The sequence below is a fragment of the Theropithecus gelada genome, chromosome 8 (assembly GCF_003255815.1).
Source record: "Theropithecus gelada isolate Dixy chromosome 8, Tgel_1.0, whole genome shotgun sequence".
Taxonomy (NCBI): Eukaryota; Metazoa; Chordata; class Mammalia; order Primates; family Cercopithecidae; genus Theropithecus; species Theropithecus gelada.
Window position 1 is genome coordinate 21,310,459 of NC_037676.1, and position 22,797 is coordinate 21,333,255.

A 22,797-nucleotide genomic window follows, 5' to 3' on the forward strand; every position below is an offset into this window, starting at 1 on the left:
TCCATCGGAAACTGGAAAGAAGGTTCTAGAAGATTCCCAGTCACCAGCCCTGACTCCCATGAATTTACCTAACCCATTCACCTAACCCCTCTGGCAGTGTGAGGCTTACAGAAGGGTGGAGGGGAAGCCTATTCTCCTGGTACCACAGTAAACACTAAAAACTATTTGAAACACCAGAACCTTGCACAAAATTCTGACCTACTTCCAATAACACCAAGTTCCACATTTCCACTCTGAGAGTTTTCAGAGGAAGAATGGCACAACCAGGCATAACAACCTATCAAACAAATCACCAGCCAAAAACAACCCAAGACAAAAAACAGGCCAAACTAAAGCTTTATGCTATAAAAACAAGAAATAAAATAAGGAGATTTATAGGCCGGCTGATTGTCAGCAAACACAATATATTTACTGTATTAGCATTTGCTCACAGTGCAAATGGTACAACATTACACCATTTCAATATTTCGGTTTTTAAAAATGCTGTTTTCATTAACTATATTATATTGGCATTACAATATGACAAAGGAGCAAATGAAATGTTGGTGAAGAATTTCACCTTTTCACAATATCAAGCATTTTTTTTTTAACCTTAGTATAAGGTACTATAAATCCAAGAAATAAAAACATCCACAAAATATATTACATCTGGTTTGTCTTTTTTCTAAGTACTCAACTTTATACAAAAGTCTTTCAAAAAATATCATTCCCCATAGGTTTTCCTGTTTAAAACCTGATTTTTTTCTCTCAGTTCACATAAGTTAGAGTGCATTTTCTTTTGTTGCTTTTTTTTTTTTAAACATGCAGACATATAAAAAATCTGGATAGCACAACCTTTTGGCAACAAAGTTATTTTTCTCTTAGTTTAGCTTAATGTCTGAGAACAGTTTTATTAAAACAAAGGAAAACTCAATTATCATGCAGTGACATGCATATACCAGAAGGAGCGAGGAAAAAATATTAAAGGGTATCTGATTCCTCCTTCTAGCTTGGAAGTGACCAAAATTTTTGCTTTTTTAATAATCATCACATTATAAAAAGTATTCAGCAAAATACTGTCTCTGCAAAGAAAGATTTTACCCTTCAGCTGAAAAAATATGGGCCCTCCTGGCAAACTTCATCATCTTCTCTCTCCTTCTACAAAAAGTCCAAGTACCTGGATATTCACAACCCCCTGCTCTTTGATTTCCCCCCGTTTCACTAGAGTCCTTTTAGTATTATTTATCCACCACCAAAAATCAAAACAAAACAAAACAAAAATGGTACTTCTTTTCCTTAAAAAAAAAAAAAAGTGGAAAACGCATAAAGTGACTTTAAAAACAGACATTCTGTAAACTCCAGACCTTTGTTCCTTCTCTCTGGGCAGCTTACTGACCACAGGAGAAATAACGCTAACAGGAACAGTACATTCAGTCAAGACCGCGCTGGAAGCTGTGGCAGAGAGCAACCTTCCCTACTACTCCACTTCTAAGGAGCCACCCTGTGCGAGAAGGGTTGGCAGGACAGCTGGGAAAGAGGGGTGCCTGAGAAGAGGTGAGGTAGGGTGGGGAGAAGGTGAGACTGGGTATGGAAAGGAGACACCTCATTCATCAACATGGATTCATGAAAAAAATCCTCATATCTTTGAGGAAATTTTGGACAGATGCGTATATGTGTATACACACATATCCGTACATATATGTGTGTATGTGTACACATGTACACTCATGTGTATGTACAGATATGTGTGTATCTATATCCACACACATAACACACGTATGTAGATATAATCTCATCAGTTAACATTTTCATAAAAAATAAATCATTTAAAGCTGTATATGCCTACAAATTCTCTTTATTCCGGTGCACTGCACTGGATAACCAAGTACCTTAGAGATTTTATTTTGCTAGGAATACATATTGTGTGTATGTTATGTATATATATGCATGTGCATTTTTATACACATGCATGCATATACATACACATACATACACACACACCATATACATATATTTAAATTCTATCTGTTGTGTTGGTGATGACAAAGGGCAAAAGCAGAGCCAGCTTCCCCATGATGGTGGGAAGGAGAAATTGCTATGTAATTGAGAGAAGACACAAAGCTGGAGTGGCTGGTTGAAGCCTGCCTTTCTGGGAAAAGATTTTGGAAGAGATGGGAGAAGGTTTAGAGGGGAGAAGGGGAAGAAGCGGGAGGGCAGAGGGCAAACTCAGGAACGTAGATTTCTTAGAGTGGGGCTAGGGAAATACACATATATTTTAAAAGGCAGGCTCAGCGATGGCTGCTCTTTCTCCCCACAGATCAAACTGCCCTGAGGCCTAAGAGGGAAGCGCTCAGAAAAGGAGGGATTCTGAGGGGCCAAACCCGAAGCGGCGGCAGCAGCACCGCGTCGGCGGCATCCGAGGCATTTCTCTAAGAAACATGATTTCAGAGCGGATGGAAGACCACCTCTTCCCGCCACGTGCGGACCCCCAGCCTGGGACATCTCCCAGCGGCTTGGGGACCCGAGGTGGGGAAGAGTTTGGGGTAAACACAGCCCAGTTCAGCTCAAGAGTCTTACACACACACGCTTGCGCGCGCGCACACACACTCACACACACATACACACACACGCGAGCACGCACACACTCGCGCGCATTCCCGCACGCAGGCGCGCGTGCGTGCGGCGGGCAGCAAGCTCTGCGCTTTGGTGCGCTCCTTACCCCCTCCCCCTCTCGAGTCTTCGAGGGGGTACAGAGGGAGACGTGGGGGAAACAATGAGGTGTTTGGGTCGGGCGAGGGTTGGATGGGCTCCGCCTTCAGTCCCTTGCAGGTCCTTGGCGCGGCCCGGCGGCCCCTGGATCAAGGCGATCCGAACTGAACAAAGCGGGCTAGACGCCACCTTTCCGCCCCCACGCCTTGGCTCAGTGGGGGACCGCGAGGGGAAGGCGCGTCCAGCCCTGGCCCCTGACCGCTGGCCGGCGTGAAAGGTTGGGAACCGGGGGCATCGAAGGGGAGCAAGGGGCCGCACGTCCATGGAGAGGCCAGGGCGCGGCCCCTGCGCCTCCGTGGCTGGCTTTCCCGCTGCTTTCAGGCTAGCAGCCGGGAGGCACTGGAGGGGAAAAGTGGGGATCTGGGGGCCCGATCCTCAGGCGCAGGTGGTGACCACTGGGGCCAGCGACACAGGGGGCGCCGAGGATGCAGAGGGTGCACCGCCCTTCTCCGCCTTCTTCTCCTTTTGCTTGAGGTGGATCTTGGCGTGGCGCTTGCGCTCGTCGCTGCGCGCAAACTTGCGACCGCAGAACTCGCAGGCAAAGGGCTTCTCGCCCGTATGAGTGCGGATGTGAGTGGTGAGGTGGTCGCTGCGGCTGAAGCTCCGCATGCAGATCCGGCACTGGAAAGGCTTGTGGCCCGTGTGGATGCGCAGGTGCCGGGTCAGCTCGTCCGAACGGCTGAAACGGCGGTCGCAGCCCTCGGCCGGGCACGCGTGGGGCCGTTCGTGGAGCGGGGTCTTGCTAGGCCGGTTGGGGTACTTGCGGGGCCGGATGGGCTTGAGGGTGAGCGGCGGCTGGGGCAGGCTGCCAAAGCCCGGGTGGATCTGCTTGTCTTTGAATGCCTTGATGGTCTCCAGAGGGGTAATAGGGGGCGGGTTGACCCGGATGGGGTCCATGCCCTGGAAGGGCTTGTGCTCCGGAATAGAGCCCATGTCGTTGGGGTGGTGGTACAGGTTGTAGTCAGGAATCATGGGGAAGAGATTGCTGTCCAACGCCGGCTTGGCCGATTGGTAATCCTGGGGGGAATAGGCGAGCCCGGGGTTGCCCTGCGGATCGTGGAAAGACACGGGCTCTGAGTAGAGGTCGCCGCAGTTGGAGTAGGGGGGTAGCGCCGGATACATGGCCTCCACGTCACCCTGCGGTGGCTGCACCATGCTGGCAGTGGACGTCTGCGTGCTGAGCGCCCCTGAAGCCGGGGGCACCCCCAAGATGCCGGCGCTCATGAGGCTAATGATGTTGTCCTGGCACCAGTTGGAAGGGGAGTCGAAGGCGAACTTTCCCAAGTAGGTCACGGTCTTGTTGCCGGGGGCTGGCTGGAAGGAGCCGGAGTAAGAGAGTTCCGGGTTGGGCTTCTCGTTGGTCAGACCGATGTCCATTACATTCTCTGCGGAGAGCGGGGGAGAGAGGGGAGGGATGAGTGAAGCCGAGCCGGCTCCGGGCCACGGGGCCCAGGTCCTTGCCCAGGTGCGGAGGGTGCGGCCGGGTGGAGTGCGTAGCGCATGGGGTAAGAGGAACGCTGAGCCCGGCGCTAAGCGGGCGGTGCCGCGCTCCCGGGCGCAACCTGGATATAGCAAAATACTACGGATCGGGGTGTGGAGTGGCTGCTGCACACACACCGCACAAGCCGCGCACACACTCACGTACCACACACACACGCGCGCGCGCGCGAGAAGCATTGTTGTTCTTCCCGAGGTGGGGCGGGCAGGTAGCTGCAGCTACAGGTAGTTTCAGACCCGGAGCGCGCTGGGCTCTCGCTCTCCACCGCACACAACTCGGCCTCTTCCCTTGGCCCTGTCCGCTCCAGGACGCGGCGCCTTTCCCTCCCCGGCGATGCCCCCCACGCGCGCTGCTCCCGGGTTGCCGACCCAGAGCGCTCCGACGCTTTGTCCCCGGAGCGTAGAAGGGTGCCGCCCTCAAAGGGAGCTCTCCCTTCACCTACCCCAGCCCCAGCCTCCTCGGGCATGAAAGAGCTTTAGGCTCTTGCTGAAGGGGAAAAGCCTAGCCCCAGCTAGGGAGGGTGGAGAGCGGCGGAAAACCGGCCGGTGTCTCCATGGCGGGAGCGGCCGCCCTTCCCCAGCTCCCCGGCCCGGAGATCGTTCCCCGTGGCAGGCCCTCGCCCCGCGGGTGAGCCCCCTCCTTCTCCCCGCCGTCCCCACACCCCCACGGCTTTGCTGAACGCCCCGGAAAGGCAGCGTCGCAGTACCTCTCCCACCGCGGGGACTCCACGCCGCACATGGCTCCATCCCGGGTGGGAGGCTGAGGGAGTAAGGGGGGAGAGCGCGGGTGAAAAAGACGCCGAGCTCCTCCCGGGAAGGGGGCGACAGCACCACGCCTTGCGCGTAGCCCGGCGATCGGGCCCCCTGCGTGGTGAGGGAGAACCCCAGAGCCGCTCTCACCTACCTCCCTCCGGTCGGCGGCTGCCCCCACCCGGGAGAACCGAAGCCTCTACCGTGGCGTCGCCAACCTAGCCTTCTCGATCGAGGAGGGCGGGAGGAGTGGGTGGGAAAAGCAACTCGCCCCCCGCAAAATTCCCAGCGCGCCCCCATCTCTCCATCCATTTATCTATATATCCATCCATCCATCCATCCATCCATCCATCCATCCATCCAGCCATCCATCCATCACCAGGTCGTCCCCTCCTCCTCTTCCTCTCCCCTTCCTTCCTCGCTGCCTCGCCGCCTCCCCGCCGCCCTTACCTGTAGCCATCTGATTGTAATGGACTACCGAGTCGCTGCTGCCGGAGAAAAGGTTGAGCGCGCTGGGGATCTCCTCGGGGTACAGATTGTCAGGCAGTTGGTTTAGCAAACTGCTCATGGTCACCGGCAGCTTCTCGGCGAGTTTGCCGGTCATAGCACTCCCGAGCTGCCGCCGCCGCCGCCACCGCCGCCACCGCCGCCGCTCGCTCCTAACGCAGCTTCCAGGCAAGCGGCATCCGAGAGGCGATCCGTGGTGCAGGGGAAAAGCATGCGAGAGGGAAAGTTCGGGGGGAGGGGGGAGGGAAGAAGGGAAGGGATGGGCCAGGAGAGGGGATCTTCTCTTTTTTGGGGGGCGGGAGGGGGCCCCAGGGGGTAATCCTCTTGGGTGCCTCAGCTGGTGCGGTAAGAGGCTGGGTCGTGGGGGGGGGTGGGGCGTGTGCGAGGGGTGGGGTGGGGGCTGGGCTGAGGGGATCTCGGCTCAAGGGGGTCGGACGCGGCCTCAGTATTGATCTCGCAAACAGACACGCGCCCGCCGCCCCCCCGCCCCCCGATCTGCCACCGCCACCGCCACCGCCGCCGCCGCCGCCGCCGCCTCTGCCGCCGCTGCCGCCGCCGCTACCACCACCACCAGCCCCGCCGCTTCCTAGCAAGCTCACTGCTGCCCAAAAGCTCCCAGCCAGGGAACTCCACCAGCCTATTTATCTGAGCCCCGGGAAAGCTCCGTGACGTAGCTGCCCATATATGGACAGACAAAGCCCAGCCGAAGGGGCGCGACGTCACAATGGAAGCTCCTCACAATGGAACATTAGAAAGCAGGAAGCGGGCCGCAGCCAACGTGCGGCGCCCGCACCGCTCGCGGCTCTTGAAAAAAAGAGAGAGAAGGGGAGAAGAAAGAAGAAGAATGCGAGAGAGAGGAAAGAAGGTTACAGCTGCATGCAAAGCGCAAAGCGCGTAGCGTGGAGTCGAAACGCCAGTAACTCATTGTGTGTGTTATATTTGAGGTTTGCATTAGGAGAGCGCATTGGGGGGTGGTGGGCGATGGGGTGGGGTTGTTTGCAAGTGGTCTCCAACACCCTAGCAGTTAGAAAGAGAGTTAAAAACACCTGGCAAAGTCCCTTTGCAGCCCGGGAACTGCTGGGGAACCCGGAAGGCGTGCGTTGCGCCCCAGCTACCGCAGCGGCTCCAGCGTTCGGGATCCTATCCGAGATTAAGAGAAAGGGAGTGCTTCCCTTTGTGGGGGGGGGAGAGCTGCGCGCAGGGTTGGGGGGGGGTGTTCCAACGTGTCAGAATTCCTTGGTCCAATATCCCAAGAACTTTTGTGCCAACTTCACTCTGATTCGCCGCCCCTGCCCCTCCCTGGGCCCCTGACCCGGCGCTGACTCCTGGCTGAGCGCAGTGGCGAGGAGATTCGGAGCACCCCAGCAGTTGCGCCAAAGACAAGAGCCCCATCCATCTGGGGTCGAGGATGTGCGGTTTTGGTGGTGAAGAGGAAATAATGAAGTTGGAGGGATAAACACGTGCACTGAATCCCCAGTAAATTCCCTAACGGTTCCAAGCAGCCTCTGTGGCCACAGGATGGCAGGAGGGCCCAGCAGGCCCGGGCGCAGTCGCTGTCTACTGCTGCCTGCGAAGGGCCCGCCACTGAGTTCCAGCGGGAGGACGCCGAACCCACAGTCTCTGAGCCACTGGCGGTCTCCCCTAGTCTCTGCCCTCCTCCTTGCCTTCCACAGGGCTGTCCCCATTGCTGCCTGCCGGCGCTCCGCAGTCAGGAGCGGCCTGTGTGCCGACCCGGAGCGCTGTCACCTCCCGGAGCGGCAGCAGATCCCGGGGGCGGCTGCTGTGCTCCCTGGGGCCTACTCCCAAGGCGCGCGCAGCCGGCCCGCGGGCGAGGGGGAGGAGAGGGCGGGAGCATGGGGGTGCGACCCCAAATCACTTCGGCTTGGCGGGGGAGGATTCCCTCCTCGGTGGCCGCGTGGGCGCGGTGAATCCCTCGTCCCCTGCTGGGGAGTCGGGGTTGGGGGAACGTGCATTTCTCGGGGGGAGTGGGAGTGTTGACAAGGAGGAAGAGAGGATCCCCGGGCCGCACGCCGTGGGAGGGCCACGCGGGCCGGGGACGTGTAGGAGGAACTCCCGAGCTGCACGTTGTGGTGGAGGTGGATGACAACCTCACTCCCCTCCCCTCCCCTCCCTTCCCATCCCCTCCCCTCCCCTCCCTTCCCATCCCCTCCCCTCCCCTCTACTCTGTGTAGGGCTGGGGACAGGAGGGCCCGGCCTCCCCCTATCTTCTCTAGTTCTTAGGAAAGGAGGGATTCCCGCCTCCCGCGAGCCCCCTCTCTCCACCCCCACCGCCTCTCCCGCCAGGCTCCCCACTCCTATACTAGGGAGCCACAGCGCCCCCGGGCTCTCCTCCGCCCGCGCGGCTCGGGGAGGGAGCGCGCTGCAGCGGTCCCGCGCTCCGGTCAGAATCAGGGCAGGCTGCGCCTCCCACCCCCGGTTCCCTCCCTGTAGGGGGGGGCGCGAGGCCGGTCGGGGGGCGTGGGCGGCGGTGTGAGCCTGGCTAGGTGCGGGAGGGGCCCGGGCGGCTGCAGGGAGGGTCGCAGGGCGGCGGGCCAAGCCGGGAAGAGCCATACAAGGAGCGGATCCGGTGACGCGCCGGCCGCGCCCCTTCTCCTTCTCGATTTGGCTGCAGATTCCGGTCCCAAGATTTGCATATTTTGGCATCCAGTGGAAAAGGAAAGAAGAACGGAACCCGCAGCCTTTAAAGGAACCGCACAGGCTGTAGCGTCACCCAGCGAGGCCGTGGGGGTGGGGGGGGGCGTGAAAAATTAGCCAGCGGCTCTGGCCTCTGGCCGTAGAGCCAGGCAGTAGGAGAGGGCCGGGGAGGGGCGGCGACCAGCGAGCTTCGGGCGCGCCAGTCCCAGATCTGGCCCCTCTAGGGTGCTTCCTGCTGCGCGTGCACCCGGAGGTTGCGGAGGGTCTCCACGGGTTCCTGCCTGGGGCCGGGAGACGGTGTGGGGTCCGCGGTCCTGGGCGAGCTGCAGGCCCGAAGGCTGCAGTGCCCATGTCTCCCCGCGCGAGGCAGAGCTCAGCCTGCGGGGGTGGTGGGAAGGAAGTGAGAGGCCTCCGGGCCGCCCAGCTCAACTCCGGAGGACCCCACCGTGATGCACCCACTTTCCACCTGTCAGGATCTCTCCCCAGGAGGGGCTGTAGAGTGAGGAGCTAGAAGCCCTCATGCTGTTCGATTGGGGCCTGCGTTGGGAAAGGCAGAGGCAGTGGAAGCATTTGGGATCCTAAGCTTCCAGGGCCCCAGAGGCGGTGGAGTGCAGCCACTCCCAACTGGAGGAGACGGGTGCTCTCCCGACACTTTTCGGCTCGCTGGACTTGTTGCTCCCAAGTAGAAGAACATGGGGCAAGGTTTGCTGACCTGCACCAGGACCTGCTTACCCGTCAGCAAGATTGGATAGGAGTCTGGGGACACGATTCCTTCCTTCTCCTTTCTACTAGTTTTTTGCATAAAACGGGAGCCTTCAATTAAAGTCTTCATTAAAGCTTCACTGTGACCTTGGGCAAATGTCTGTATTTTTTTTTCTTAGCCTCAGTTTCCTTGTCTGTAAATTGGGATAATACCAGTATATACCCCTTAGGAAGAATTAAATTAGATAATCCTCATAGAGTACTTGCCAATCCCTTAAGCAAGCACCCAATCAACTGCAATTGCTGTTAAACTGCCATGTGACAGATATGCCCTTCCCCCTCGGGTGTGGCAGGAGTAAATTTAGATGATATAGGTGGTAAAAAAGGCCGGGTATGGAACTCCATCACAGACCAGCGTGATCATATGCAAGGGGTATTAATACTGTTGATTATTTAGGGGGAAAAGGAAATTCCTATCTGGGTGCCTAGTATCTCCTGGGTACTGCCCCAGTCTAGGGACGGTTAAGGAATGGCCCCCGGTCTGAAGGAGCCCAGACACCAACTGAGCTGAGCCCTCAACATCTGGTAGTGACACAAGGCAGGGTTCAAAGAAGTCACTCAGTTGCTCTCTAACACTCTGGAGCAGCCTTTGAGACATTTTTCGGGGGTGGTGTGGCTGCTGGAGTGGGAGAGAGCCTTCTCTCCTCTGCTGGAAGGAACCATGCTGGTGAAGGCCTGCCCTACAAGGTTCGGCCCTCAGTGCCCAGTGCCTGCTCAGGTTGCAGCCTGCACAGATGTCCCCTGTCATCCTCGATGATGGTGGCAGATGGAGTCCAGGGTTCTGTGGCAGGAGGGGACAACCCTGGGTGTGGAGCAGGAGTGGGGTGTTGGAGTGGCTGCTTTGTAAATGAATTCTCCCTTCTGGTTGCCAAGTCTTAGAATAGAAAAAAGTTTTCCTCCTTCCCTTCCACCCTGTTGGTCTCCTCTCTCCCTCCTGAACAGGAGCTGAAGGTGTTTGTCTGTTTTATTGGCGGGCTCAGGTGAGACTGCCAAGTGCCTAATTACCTGAACTCTAAGCCCTGAACTTGCTGGGGAGCGAGTAGACACTGGTTCAGGGCGTCCTCGTCCTGCAGATGGTGAAAGCAGGCCGGCTCCTCTGCGGCATAGCCAGGGCCGCCTGCCCCTGGCCGCTCTCTCCTACGGAGTCCAACTCATCAGCTGCACTTACGAGGACTGCTGCTACTTGTTGTGGGCATGGGCGTGTTTGTCTTGATTAAGGACAAAGGAGGGAGATGTGGTTCCTGAAATCCACTGAAGAAAAATGCAAAGTTACAGCTGTCTTGGTCCTTTTTCTCTAGTCACCTCTGCCCTCTGAACTTTAGCTGCCCTGTTTGCTAAAGATACCTAGTCCTTCTCTGCTATCTTACAATAAAGAACTCCCCATACCCTGAATTAATTCAATCTGCGGTGTGAGCAATCTAATTACTGCATTGCCCTTCTCAGAGGGTGTTTGCATTTTAAAAGAAAACACTTAGGGGTGGTAATATATAATCCAGAGGAATCAAGCCCAGTACTCAGCATGGTGCCTGGAAAGTGGTAGGTGCTCATGAATCCTGGTGAAATGGCATCTGGTTGTGGCATATCAGAGTCAAGGAGTGGGAGACTTGGGGTGCAGAGAGCGTCTGGGTTCCTCCAGTCACACCAAGCACCTGTGTATGGAAGCCACCCTGGTAGGACTGCTCCTGAATGGCAGTTATCTTGAGGGTCCTCAGTTGTTTTCCATTTTGGGGAGTGCCACAGGGCTTCATAGGTGACAGACAAGTCACAGTGGAATCCTCCTGGCCAGTCCTGCCTGGCATTCTAGAGTTCGTTGTCATTTCTTGGATAATGACAGCCAGCTCAGAGGCTAGGCTGGTTTTGCCTACAAGTTTTAGGAAGGGAATGTTATTGGCAGCCCTACAGATTCCCACAGGCTTCATGAAGACCTTGAAGCTGCTGCTTCTGGTGGAGTCGGAGCTGAGCCCAGTCCTGGGAGCTGCAGGAGCTTCCGGGCTGTAGCCATGGAAGATGGGGCGACTGATATCTGATGCCTGCCTTGGCCAGGCCTTGTGGACACATTTCATTTTCTTCAGTTTTCTTTCTTTCTTTTTTAAAATAGGGTCTTGTTCTGTTGTCCAGGCTGGAGCACAATGGCATGATCATGGTTCACTGCAGCCTTAATCTCCTTGACTTAAGCAATCCTCCTGCCTTAGCCTCCTGAGTAGCTGGGACTACAGCTGGGTATCACTATGCCCAGCTAGTTAAAAACACTTTTTTTTTTTTTTTTTTTTAAGTAGAGATGGGGGTCTTGATATGTTGCCCAGGCTGGTCTCCAACTCTTGGCCTCAAGTGATACTCCTGCTTCAGCCTCTCAAAGTGCTGGGATTATAGGCATGAGCCACCATTCCAGGCCATAATTTTCTTCATTCTTTACAACAATCCTGTGAGAGGAAGCCTTTAGGGCTGTCCTTTCAAGTCTTAAGAGTTCAAGTAGCTTACTGGAGGCTACCTGGCTGGTCTGACATTTGAATTCATCTGTGTGACTTTAAAATGAATGCTCTTAACTCCGTCCTTTGTCCCCATTGTGGCTGTTAAGGGAAAGAAACAGGGTAGTAGACGTGGGTAAGAGGAGGAATCAGGATGAAGCCTGTAGAGAAATCAATGTGTGGGAGAAAGGCAAGCTTGAATGGTGTACCCCAGCACCCCCTTGGACCCAGCATGGAGGCAGGGGAGGAGCCATAGCCCAGGGGAGAGTAAGGGTACTCACTATTCCCATGGGAATCAGGGAGGAACTGTTTCCGCCAGGGCCTCTCAGTAGGTGCAATGGCCACTGTGCCACTCTACACCTGGCTACCCCTTTCCTAGGCTGTCTCAGAGGCCACGGGATCCTCTCCAAGCCAATTACATACTTCTCTTCTAAACAACTGTTTGTGCCTAAATTCAAACTAACGCATTATAATGATGTTGAAACAAGAGTGTTTTTGATTACACTTTAAGCAATTTCAGGTAGAGTCCAGTGACCAAAGAGAAAATGTCTTGTTACACAGTAACATTTACTGGAGGGATGAGGTGGCTCATGCCTGTAATCCCAGCACCTTGGGAGGCCAAGGTGGGAGGATCACTTGAGGTCAGGAGTTTGAGACCAGCGTGGCCAACATGGTGAAACCCCATCTCTACTAAAAATACAAAAATTAGCTGGGCATGGTGGCTCACTACTGTAGTCACAGCTACTTGGGAGGCTGAGGCAGGAGAATCACTTAAATCTGGGAGGCAGAGGCTGCATGAGTCGAAATTCTGCCATTGTTCTACAGCCTCGGCAACAGAGCAAGACCTTGTCTTAAAAAAAAAAAAAAAAAAAAAAACGAAAGAAAAAAAAGAAAAAGTAACTTTTTTTTTAGATGACGTCTCACTCTTGTCCCCCAGACTGTAGTGTAATGGCACGATCTCAGCTCACTGCAACATTTTGCCTTCTGGGTTCAAGTGGTTCTCCTGCCTCAGCCTCCCAAGTAGCTGGGATTACAGGTGCCCGCCACCATGCCCAGCTATTTTTTTTTTTTTTTTTCCTGAAACAGAGTCTCATTCTGTCACCCAGGCTGGAGTGCAGTGGCATGATCTTGGCTCACTGCAACCTCCACCTCCCAGGTTCAAGCAATTCTCCTGCCTCAGCATCCTGAGTAGCTGGGACTACAGGTGCATGCCACCACGCCTGGCTAATTTTTGTATTTTTAGTAGAGACAGGTGTCCACCATATTGGCCAGGCTGATCTCGAACTCCTGATCTCGTGATCTGCCCACCGTGGCCTCCCAAAGTGCTGGGATTACAGGTGTGAGCCACCGCGCCTCGCCAATTTTTTTGTATTTTTAGTAGAGATAGTGTTTCACCATGTTGGCCAGGCTGGTCTTGAACTCGTGACCTCAGGTGATCAGCCCACCTTGGCCTCCCAAAGTGCTGGGATTACAGGTGTGAGCCACCGCACCTCGCCATTTTTTTTTTGTATTTTAGTAGAGATGGTGTTTCACCATGTTGGCCAGGCTGGTCTTGAACTCGTGACCTCAGGTGATCTGCCTCCCTTGGCCTCCCAAAGTGCTGGTATTACAGGCATGAGCCACTGCGTCTGGCCAGAAAAAGTACCATTTACTGAGAGAGACAGGTGCCCAAAGTGGGTTGTCCTGGAGACCTCTTCCAAGATACAAGTCAGTCACTGCCTTGGGTAGTCCAGAGGTCCAGAGATGAGAGTTTGGGGCTGGCTGGGCTAGGGTGGGGAAGGAAGGAAGATCTTAGAAGGTGAGACTTGTGCAAAGTGTGGTGTGTGGGTAAATGTCAGGTGTTAGCCCTGGCCTGCAAATCAGGAGTTCTGGCTTCTGCTATGAATTAGCTACGATTTTAGGCCAAGGCCTTCTTATTCCTGGTCTTTAGTTAGGGGTTGGACTGGGATAAACTTCCTCTAAGTTCCTCCCAGCTTTGTTAATCCATGAGTTTCTGGTTCTATTGCAGAAGGGTTCAGAGGAGATGTCTGTTAGAGTTCCTAATCAAATGTAGGGGCTCTGTAGGGCTTGGGCTGGGGTCTTCAGGGAGAAGGAGGAGGGATGAGTGCTTGTGGTGGGAACTTCACTGTCTTAGCTCAGGGGTTCAGGGAGGGTAAGTGGGGTCATGTGCTCCGAAGGGCCTGATCATTCCCCCTGGGGGCCACTGGGACAGCCCCTTCTCAGCCAGCAGGGACGGGTGTCTTTGCAGAAAGGACTCTCTGGGGATGGGGCTTTTTGGAAAGAGGAACTTTGTGATTTGAAATGAACCAGAAAAGGCGTGAGTGTAGGGGGACGGTGCGGGAGGCAGTCAGGGGAAGCAAAGAGGGAGTGAGAGAGAAGAGGGAGGGTTAGAGAGGAAAGAGATGAGAGCACGTTGTCACCTCCATTGTTTACCACATAGCTGGCTTCTTGCTGGATGAAGGCTTTGCCCATGGGACAGGTGCTGAATCCAAAAGCTGGCAGATTCCTCTTCTCCCTGCCCTGTGAGAAAAAGCTTCAGGAAATCAGAGAGAGCTGCAAACCCTAGATCATTGTCTCTTATCAGCTCTCAGCCTTAGGAGCCTCCTCAGCCTAAAACAATCAGGTGCTGGCCTCATCCACCCAGGTGAGGAATTGGATGTAGGCTGACTTTTGGTTTTTTCTTTGTTGTTCTGTGCAGTCAAAACTCTGGGATCCAGGGAACAGCAGTTAATGACTCTTTGGGACCCAGAATTGGAGCTCCTTTGTGGCATTTGCAACCTCTTTCACCAGGTGGCTCAGGCAGGGCTTCCCGACCTTTGTCATGCTGCAGTTCTCATAGAAAATGAAACTCTTTTTACAGCCATTGCAGTAAAGAACCATGGCTGCCTCTGGCCCCTGAGGCCAATATTGGCCCAACTAGAACCCACTGGAGGGCTGCACGTTGGCTAGGAAGCTCTGACTGATGGCGTGGGCTTCCCTGCCAGGGCTCATGGTGCATAGGCGAAGGAAGAGGGGTGTGATCTCTCTCAGACACTGAGAATTATTTGGGTTGCTCAGAATTACTTGGCCTAGGGTCACCCAGAAAGTTACTGAAGACAAGAGACGGTATCCAAGCTCCCCGACGGCAGGGACTGAATCTCACTCATCTTTGTCTCCCCAGTGCCTGGCACCGTGCCCGGCCCCAATCAGTACTCAGTAAGAACTTGTGGACCCAATTCAAGTGTCCTAGTTGGTGATTCTGAAGGATGGTTGAACCTGGTCCTTTTACTTCTATCCCCACATCCCCTGACTCTCCTAACCCTCACAGCACAGGATGGGGGGCCTCTTGACCACCAGAATTCCATTTTGGGGTGGGTACGGGCTTCCCGGGTCTGGGCCTTAGCGCTCTCATTTCAATGAGGGCAACATCTACAGAGAACTCCTGTGCATTCTTGGTGGAAGGAAGCAAACTTAAGACTTGGAATCTGCTGCCAGGGAGCAGGCAGTTTAATGAGAAGTGTGGAATGAGGCTCAGTGGAAATATCACATATGAGACATGATATGTGTCCAGAGGAGGTACAAGCAGGAAATTCCAGTTGGTAAGGGCCACTGCAGGCTTGGAGGAGAGAGATGTTCAGGGCAAGGGGAAGGCCCTATAGAAGAGGGGGCACGTGACCAAGACCTTGAGGAGGGGCTGAGGCCATTAGAAGGGGAGAGGAGAGGAAGGGTGGGGGTTGTTCATGTAAGGCACTGTGATCATGTCCCCTCCTCTTTATGTTAACTTTGTTGTTTTCATCTCTGAAACTAGAACCCATTAGCATTGTCCACCCAGGACTGTGGTGCTTGGCCTAGGCCTGCGCATCGTTTGTTGTGTGAATGAGGAACCCTGGGGGGAGAGGTGGAAGGCAGAAGGAAGCCCTTGACATACACCAGATCCCACTTAGACATTTGGGCACCTACCAGAAGATGAGTTCCAGGAAGGCAAGGGCTTGGGTCTGTGACTTTCACTGCTCTGCCCCAGCATCTAGCCCCTGGCTTTGCTGGGAGCACAACAATACATGTTGAAGACTGAATGTGGCAGACACTCTTCCAGCACGGGAGAGTACTGGCAGGAACAGGAAAGGGGCTAACTCTATGTATGAAATCCAGGAGAAAGAAGGAGCCTGCAGGAGTCCAAGGAAGGGGCATCAGGGGGCAACACAGATCCGAGGCAGGGGGCAGGGGGCAGATTAATCAGACCTAAACTCCAGTGGTAACAGCTCCATTAATTGAGTGGTAATGATCCTTGGTATTTTTCATCTTCAAAGTCAGGAACAAACTGTAATGAATACTCTTGCCACCCGGGGGCAGGGTGCGGAGGGTGGTGTGGAGAATCTTATGCTACTGGTACTCAGTTGGGGAAACTGAGGCACTGGCAGAAAGATGGTCCTTAGGAGAGCGGATGTGAAGCCCAGCAGAGCTTGGAATCTTCAGGGGTGTCTTGAACACACCAGAGAGAGGCCCCTCCCAAATCCAGGCGCCTGGAGAGCCCAGGCCATGAGTAGGGAGGAAGGTAGTGCTGGAGCCCCTTGCAGGCCTGGTTAAAAGTTGCAGCGGAGAACTTGGCTCTGCAGGAGGCTTGGCTGGTGTGCGCCGGGTTTCCCAGGGTGGGTCGGGGTGCCCGGGGCGTAGACCCCGCGGCCCTGCAGCACGCAGCCGCGCTCTCCGCGTTCCAGGGGCGGCGCGGGAGTGGCGCGCAGTTGGGAGGGCACCCGGGCGTCCTTCGCGCCCTGCGCAGGCCGGCGCGCTGCACACTCACTGTGACTCACCGGCGGCTCCGAGATGCCTCCCGGTTTCCTCATCACAGTCTGGCTGCCCTGAGCCCCGAGGGCGTTTTTCATTAGGGTGATTACCCTGCCGTCATTAAAAGCCGGTAAATAGCACCCAGGGACGAGGCCGCGCGGCCGCGTCTGAACTGCAGCCCGGGTTCACAGGCCCCCGGCCGCAGGCGGCGGCGCCGCTCGGCCTCCCCGGCGACTAGTTCGAATCCCCTGTGTCCGGGTGCCAGGGGGAGGCACTCCCCGCCGCACCCGGCACCACGCAGTGCCAGGTAGGGGCTGGGGCCTTTACAGAGTCAAACCCCAAGCATCCGTCAATCTCCGCACACGGAAAAGCCTTCCCGGTGTACCCTCTTCCAGGTGTTACCGCAAATATCTCTCCTAGGTTGCCCAAAATCCTCCCTAGTTACCTTTCGATATTTATTTGTGTATCCTTTGATAAATGTCTGTCTCACCCTCCTCCCCCAAAAGTTTGTTCCACAAGGGCCAGAGCGCCTGATTTTGTATTGAGTTACCCATCATACCCCCCAACTCTCCCCTCTGGAGCCCCATTGCACCCTAATAATGGCACCAGAGGCTAGGGTAGAGCCGCCGAAGCAGTTTTGAATTTACAAGTCACATGAGACAAGAGAACTGTCTGATGACCTCTCTTTCTCCCATTTTTTCCTAACATTTGAGAATTGTTTATTGTGCACCTACGGTGTGGTCAGCCACTGGGGATATGGCACTGATGAAAGCCAAGTCCAAGTTCTTCCCGTGGGGAAAGTCCAGGTCTAATGAGTGTTCAAGGTGGACACAGACAAACATACATATGTGAGGGCTGATAAGTGGTGTGAAGATAAATAAATCCGGATGAGGGCACAGAGGGTGATGGGGAGTACAAGTTGAGATCCTGTAATTCTTCTGCAATCCTTGCATTTTAGAGCTAGCATTGATAGTCATTAAATGACCGAGTCTGAATAGGTGGGTCTGTGTTTTGGTCCAGCTATGGCCTCATTTACTGGGTGCTCTTTGAAAAATTCTATGAAAAGATAATTTTTGTTAAAAAAAAAAAAGCATCAAAGTTCACAAGGGAAAGTCTGGTCTCTGAAGGCAAAGCCACCTGCGACATGTCCCTTTCCCCCTGGCATCAGCCCCTCTTCCCCTGGGTGGGCTTTACCACCCTGCCACCAGGTGGCCCGAGATGAAATTCTGACAGGGTTGTTTTCAGAGGCCACCTGTTGGGGAGAGACGGCAGCGGAAGAAGGGTGACTGCCGTCGCTGCGGGTTCCCCCAGCCCCAAATCTCAGAGTGGCACTCCCCTCTCACACAAACACTCTCTCCAAGCGGTAGGAAAGCTGCTTCTAGACCCCAAACGAAAGAAAAAGTACGCCGCAATGGAAACTCGAACTAATCTTCCCCTCTTGCCCCACTTCCCTCCCGCGGTCACACTTCCGGCGGCCACCACAGGGTATTTTGGGTTCGAAAACAAAGCGTCAGATCTATTTGAGCAACTTTTGTTCCATTGGAGTAGAAGCCCAGGGGCCTGTGGCCGCCTTGGGCTCGGCCACTTCCCCAGGGAACTGACGCGTTTCCCCTTCTCTGCCAAGGTCCAATTTAGCAACTCAGACTGGCCACTTTTAGCTTCTCCTTTCCCTGGCCTGGCAGCAGGCAAGGGGCCAGAGGTAGGGCTGCTGTGGGGAAGGGCATGTGTCTGGGTGCCTTCCTGGTGGACTTCAGGGAAGGCCTTGTTCCCTTCTTCTGCCAGAACCTCCCCTTTACCCCCACCAAACTCCTCCCAGTCCCCCCTCCTCCATGAAACCTCCACTGCCGCTGTCAAAAATCCACTCGCTGCATCAGAAGATGTAAAGTGAGGGTTGTGGTTAGGCCTTGCCTAGTCCTCAGTCTAATCCACACAGAGGTGTGTCTCTGTATCAGTGGTGGGCTGGGGTGTGTACAGGTTGTGAATGAAGTGGGTGTGCATATATGGAGATCACATGTGCATGCAAATTCCATGTCCGCATTTGTGGATGCTGAGCAATGCATGTGTACACAGCCTGCATGGATGTCTAGAGAGAGCTTGGCAGAGTCGATATCCTGGAGTGTCTAGCGGGTGCATACACCATGTGATTTTGTGTGGGCTGTTGTATTTACAGTAAGCATGTGCAAGTTTCATAGAGTAGAGGTGTGTGTCAATGTGTGCACGCACACTTGTCTATGTGTGGACAGGCAGGGCTTGCCTCTCAGGGGGTGACGAAGGAAGACAGGTGGGCTCTGGACAATGGTGACTGGGGCCCATGAGAGCAAATACTGGGCTGTAGGTGCCTTCAGCAGATCAGGGCTTGAGGGCAGGTTAGTGAACTGAAACTGTGAGCCTGGGGCCAGCAACTGTTTTGTCCTTTATTTTAGGCCTCTCTCTTCAAGCTCCCTTCCCCCTCAATAGGCCACTACATACCCTCCTGTCCCCTCCCATCTTGCAATGCTCCCTCCTCCCTTGTTAGCCAGCCTTCCTATCCCTCTCTTTTGGCATTTACCTCTTGCACAGGCGTCACCGTCAACACAACTGTTGGCCACCTCTGGGTCTGTCCATCTTCTCTCCTACCACACTGGAAGAGCAGAAAAGCTTCCAGAAGGCAGAGACCTAGTTTCTTTCTTTTCTTTTCTTTTCTTTGTTTTTTTTTTTGAGACAGAGTCTTGCTGTATCGCCCAGGCTAGAGTGCAGTGGTGTGATCTCTGCAAACTCCACCTCCCGGGTTCAAGAGATTCTCCTGCCTTAGCTTCTCAAGTAGCTGGGATTACAGGTGCCTGCCACCATGCCAGCTGATTTTTATGTTTTTAGTAGAGGCGGGGTTTCACTATGTTGGCCAGGCCGGTCTCGAACTCTGAATCTCAAGTGATCCACCCATCTTGGCCTCCCAAAGTGCTAGGATTGCAGGTGTGAGTCACTGCACTTGGCCAAGAAGGCAGAGACCTAAGTTTTTTTTTTGTGGTGCATTCAATTCTTGGCTCATAGCTGAGCCTCCCTAAGTCCTGCAGAAGGGCTGACTGTGCGCTGGCTTCACAGCCACAGCATGTGTGCGACGTATTGGTTTCTTTACAGTGATTTGAAGGTGCATGTCCAGCTGTCTGGCATGCTGGTGGGTGTGGGGGGTCGTGGGGGTAGGGGAAGGGTGTTTGAACTTCCAGGGTGCTTCCCAGGCCCCTGTGGCCAAGTCCCTAAGGGAAGCACACTTAGCTGCTCTCCTACTTCCATCATGGGACTGGAAAGCCAGGTTAGGACTCAGTGGTCTTGCTGCTCCTCCTTCATGACACAGTCAGCCTCTTCCCTTTTACCCACCCCTCTCTGCCCAGCTGACTTACGCCAATAGTGTGGAGCCCAGCTCATGAGGAATACAGGGTGTGCTCCTGCATCCTGCTCTCCATCTCTGCGTGCAGACCCATGTCTATGCACTCCTCCATCCTCCCTCCAAGAGGTGCTGAGAGTCTCTGAACGGGTTTTCTCTGGCCTGGGTTTGGGGGAGACTGGTCCGTCTGCTGCTTCTGGGAACTCCCAGGGTCTTCAGCTCCCACATCTGTAAACTCCTTTTAACCTGGGCCTCCCACTAGGGAGGGCTTTCTGGCTCCTGCAGCCAAATGCACTTGGATCTCTTTCATTCTGGATTCTGGAAAAGGTCATTTTATCTGTTCTAGTGGCTTCCACTCACTCTCTGCCCCAGCGAGTGGTCATAGCTTTCTCCGCCACTTCCCATATAGAATCGCAGAACATTCAGCTAGAGGAGGTGTCAGAGAATACCTGTCCCAAATTATTTTATCAATGAGGAAACTGAGACCCAGAGAGGGTGGCTGACTAACCTGGGCTCACACAGCAGTGAATGGTGATGATGGTACTGGAATCAGGTCTTGACTCGTGGTCAGTGGTTCTTTTCAGGCTAGACAGCCATATTTTTCTTTTCTATTTCCTTCTGTTTCCCACTCTCGCTTGAACTTTCCTTTACTATTAAAACATTTCCTTTTTTTTTCTTTAAAAATGTTCTGTGTTAAGCAGGACAACTTGTCCTTGGAGGCTCTGAGGTGGCCTTTGGCACTGAGACCACTGTCCCAGTATGGGTTTCCTTGGTCCTTGTAAAAGCCCTTTGTTGTCTTTCATCCCCTAAGATACCTTGGGACCCTGTCCTCCCTTCTCCCTGAACCATCGTTTTCAATTCTCATTTCTCTTTCCAAATACCAGGGAGGCAGCAGACAGAACCCCTCAAAAAATGGGCTCCTTTCACTAACCATACTTTTCTGATCTTTCAAATGGAGAGTCTCAGAAGGAAAATATGGGCATTCGTGTGTGTGTGTGTGTGTGCGTGTGTGTGTATGTGCATGTATGTGTATCTCATGTGTCTCCCAGGAGCTCCTGGGGGTAAGTGGAAAAATTAATTAGCACCAGGATGAAAGGTGTTCTGGGATAATTGCAGGTAATATCAGGACAGCCAGGAGGGTGAGGCAAGAGGCCTCTAGATGTCCTGGGGACTTGGATAGTCCCCCAGCCCCACTCCTGCAAAGCAGATCAGACACCTGGGGAGGCTAGGGGGAGGGAGCGTTCTGAGTGAAGGGTCTTTGTCTTTACAGGGAAATTCTTGTTAGTTGCTAAGGAACTGGGTTGTCTTTCCTGATCCAAGCCTCCCAATGTTTTGCTTAGCTTGGGAGGGGGATGCTGGGCTGAGGCTTGAGGCTTCCTTGGCAGTTGGTCCTTTCCCTGGGGCTGCCGAGCCTCTGATGGGTCTCTGGGGAAGGACTCTCTTCTGGGAGAGATGCTTCTTTCCCAATATCCTAAGCCTCATTGCTTGCTCCAGCCACGCTGAGAACAGGTGAGGTGGAGGCAGGGAAAGAGAGGAACATGCACATTTACTGAACAGCCTGCACGCCAGGCATTGTGCTCAGATGCCTTCCCTGTTATCTCATTTAACCATTGCAACACATCTTTGGAGGAAGGCACTTGTTTCCATTTATTTTCATTATACTGCTTTTTTTTTTTTCAGTTGAAACACAGGTCTGGAGCAGTTGCCAAGGTCACGGAGCTATCAATGGTAAAAATTATATGTGAATTTAGATCTGCTCAGTAAGAAAACTTGTGTTTCTAAATGGCATCACTGAATGCATATACTAGGCTTTCTTCCTATCCCATGACTGCTGAGTGCTGACACCTGGACCCGTTGCTGTTACCATTATCATCACCATCACCATGATCATCACCATCACCCTCACCGTGATCATTATCACCATCACCTCATCATCACCATTACCATCACCATCACCATGATCATCATCACCATCACCATCACATCATCACCATTACCATCACAATGATCATTATGATCACCATCACTTCATCATCACCATTACCATCCCCCATCGCTATGATCATCATTGCCACCATCACCATCACCTCATCACCACCATCACCATCACCTCATCACCACCATCACCATGATCATCATCACCATCACCATGATGATGATCATCATCATTACCATCACCATTGCCATCACCTTATCATCACCATCACATCATCGTGATCATCATCACCATCACCATCACCATCACAATCACCATGATCATCATCATCACCATCACCATCACTAACACCTTATCATCACCATCACATCACCATGATCATCACCATCACCATCATCACCATTACCATCACCATGATCATCATGATCACCATCACTTCATCATCACCATTACCATCACCCATCACTATGATCAACATAATCATCGTCACAATCACCATCATCATCACCATCACCATCACCTTATCACCACCATCACCGTGATCATCACCATCACCATCACCATAACCTCAAAATCACCATCACAATCACCATGATCATCATCATCACCATCACCATGATCATCATCATTACCATCACCATCATCATCATCTTATCATAACCATCACATCACCGTGATCATCCACCATCACCATCGCCATCACCATCACTTCATTATCACCATCACCATAATTATCATCATCACCATCATCTCATCATCACCATCACCATCTTCAGCATCACCACCCATTACCATCATCATCACCTTCATCAATATCATCACCCTGGAGCCTTTCTAGGTGACTTTCCCTTCTTTTCTACCTTTCTTCCTTACCTAAGAGCAGTTATCACACAGGAATGATGGGGAGGGAGAGGGGTCATTCCATGGACTAAGGATGGTAAACTGTTGGGGTAGTGGCTGTGGGCAGGTGGGGAGGGATGGTAATGGCCTTGGGCTGGGCCAGGCTATTGCCTTGAGTATCCAGGAACCCTGGCCATCCCTACAAATCACACATGGTCCAGGATGGCTTAACCTTGAGTAAGGAAAGACACTTGGAGAAGAGTCCCCTTAATTTCTTCTGGAACTTTCGGCCCTCTCTCTTTGTCCCACTCCAGATCCTGATCTGGCCTTTATCTTACATAGCCAAGAGAGTAAAATTAGAGTACAGTTTTCCTCTAAATACTACACCTGAGGAGGCTTGAGTTAACACCAGATTCCACCATGACTAGTTAGGGAATAGGGAGTAGGTTCCTTAACTTATGGGAATGTCAGTTTCCTCATCTCTAAAATAAGAATAACACCCACTTTATTAGTGTGTT

At 53.4% G+C, this 22,797-nt stretch overlaps 1 protein-coding gene across 4 annotated transcripts; it reads right to left on the reverse strand.

The window, feature by feature from the left end:
• Window positions 1-319: 319 nt before the first annotated feature.
• Window positions 320-5,956, reverse strand: EGR3 (early growth response 3). 4 transcript variants are annotated; one of them, XM_025394309.1, is made up of 2 exons: window positions 5,150-5,372; window positions 320-4,133 (listed from the first exon to the last, which is right to left on the reverse strand). In XM_025394309.1, the coding sequence occupies exon 2, from the start codon at window positions 4,123-4,125 to the stop codon at window positions 3,124-3,126; it is 1,002 nt and encodes a 333-aa protein (XP_025250094.1). In that variant the 5' UTR covers window positions 4,126-4,133; window positions 5,150-5,372; the 3' UTR covers window positions 320-3,123. The 4 variants fall into 4 exon arrangements, with proteins under 4 accessions (XP_025250094.1, XP_025250092.1, XP_025250091.1 ...); XM_025394307.1 differs by lacking the exon at window positions 5,150-5,372 and adding an exon at window positions 4,953-5,057; XM_025394306.1 differs by lacking the exon at window positions 5,150-5,372 and adding an exon at window positions 5,446-5,956 and having other exon boundaries at window positions 362-4,133.
• Window positions 5,957-22,797: the final 16,841 nt, after the last annotated feature.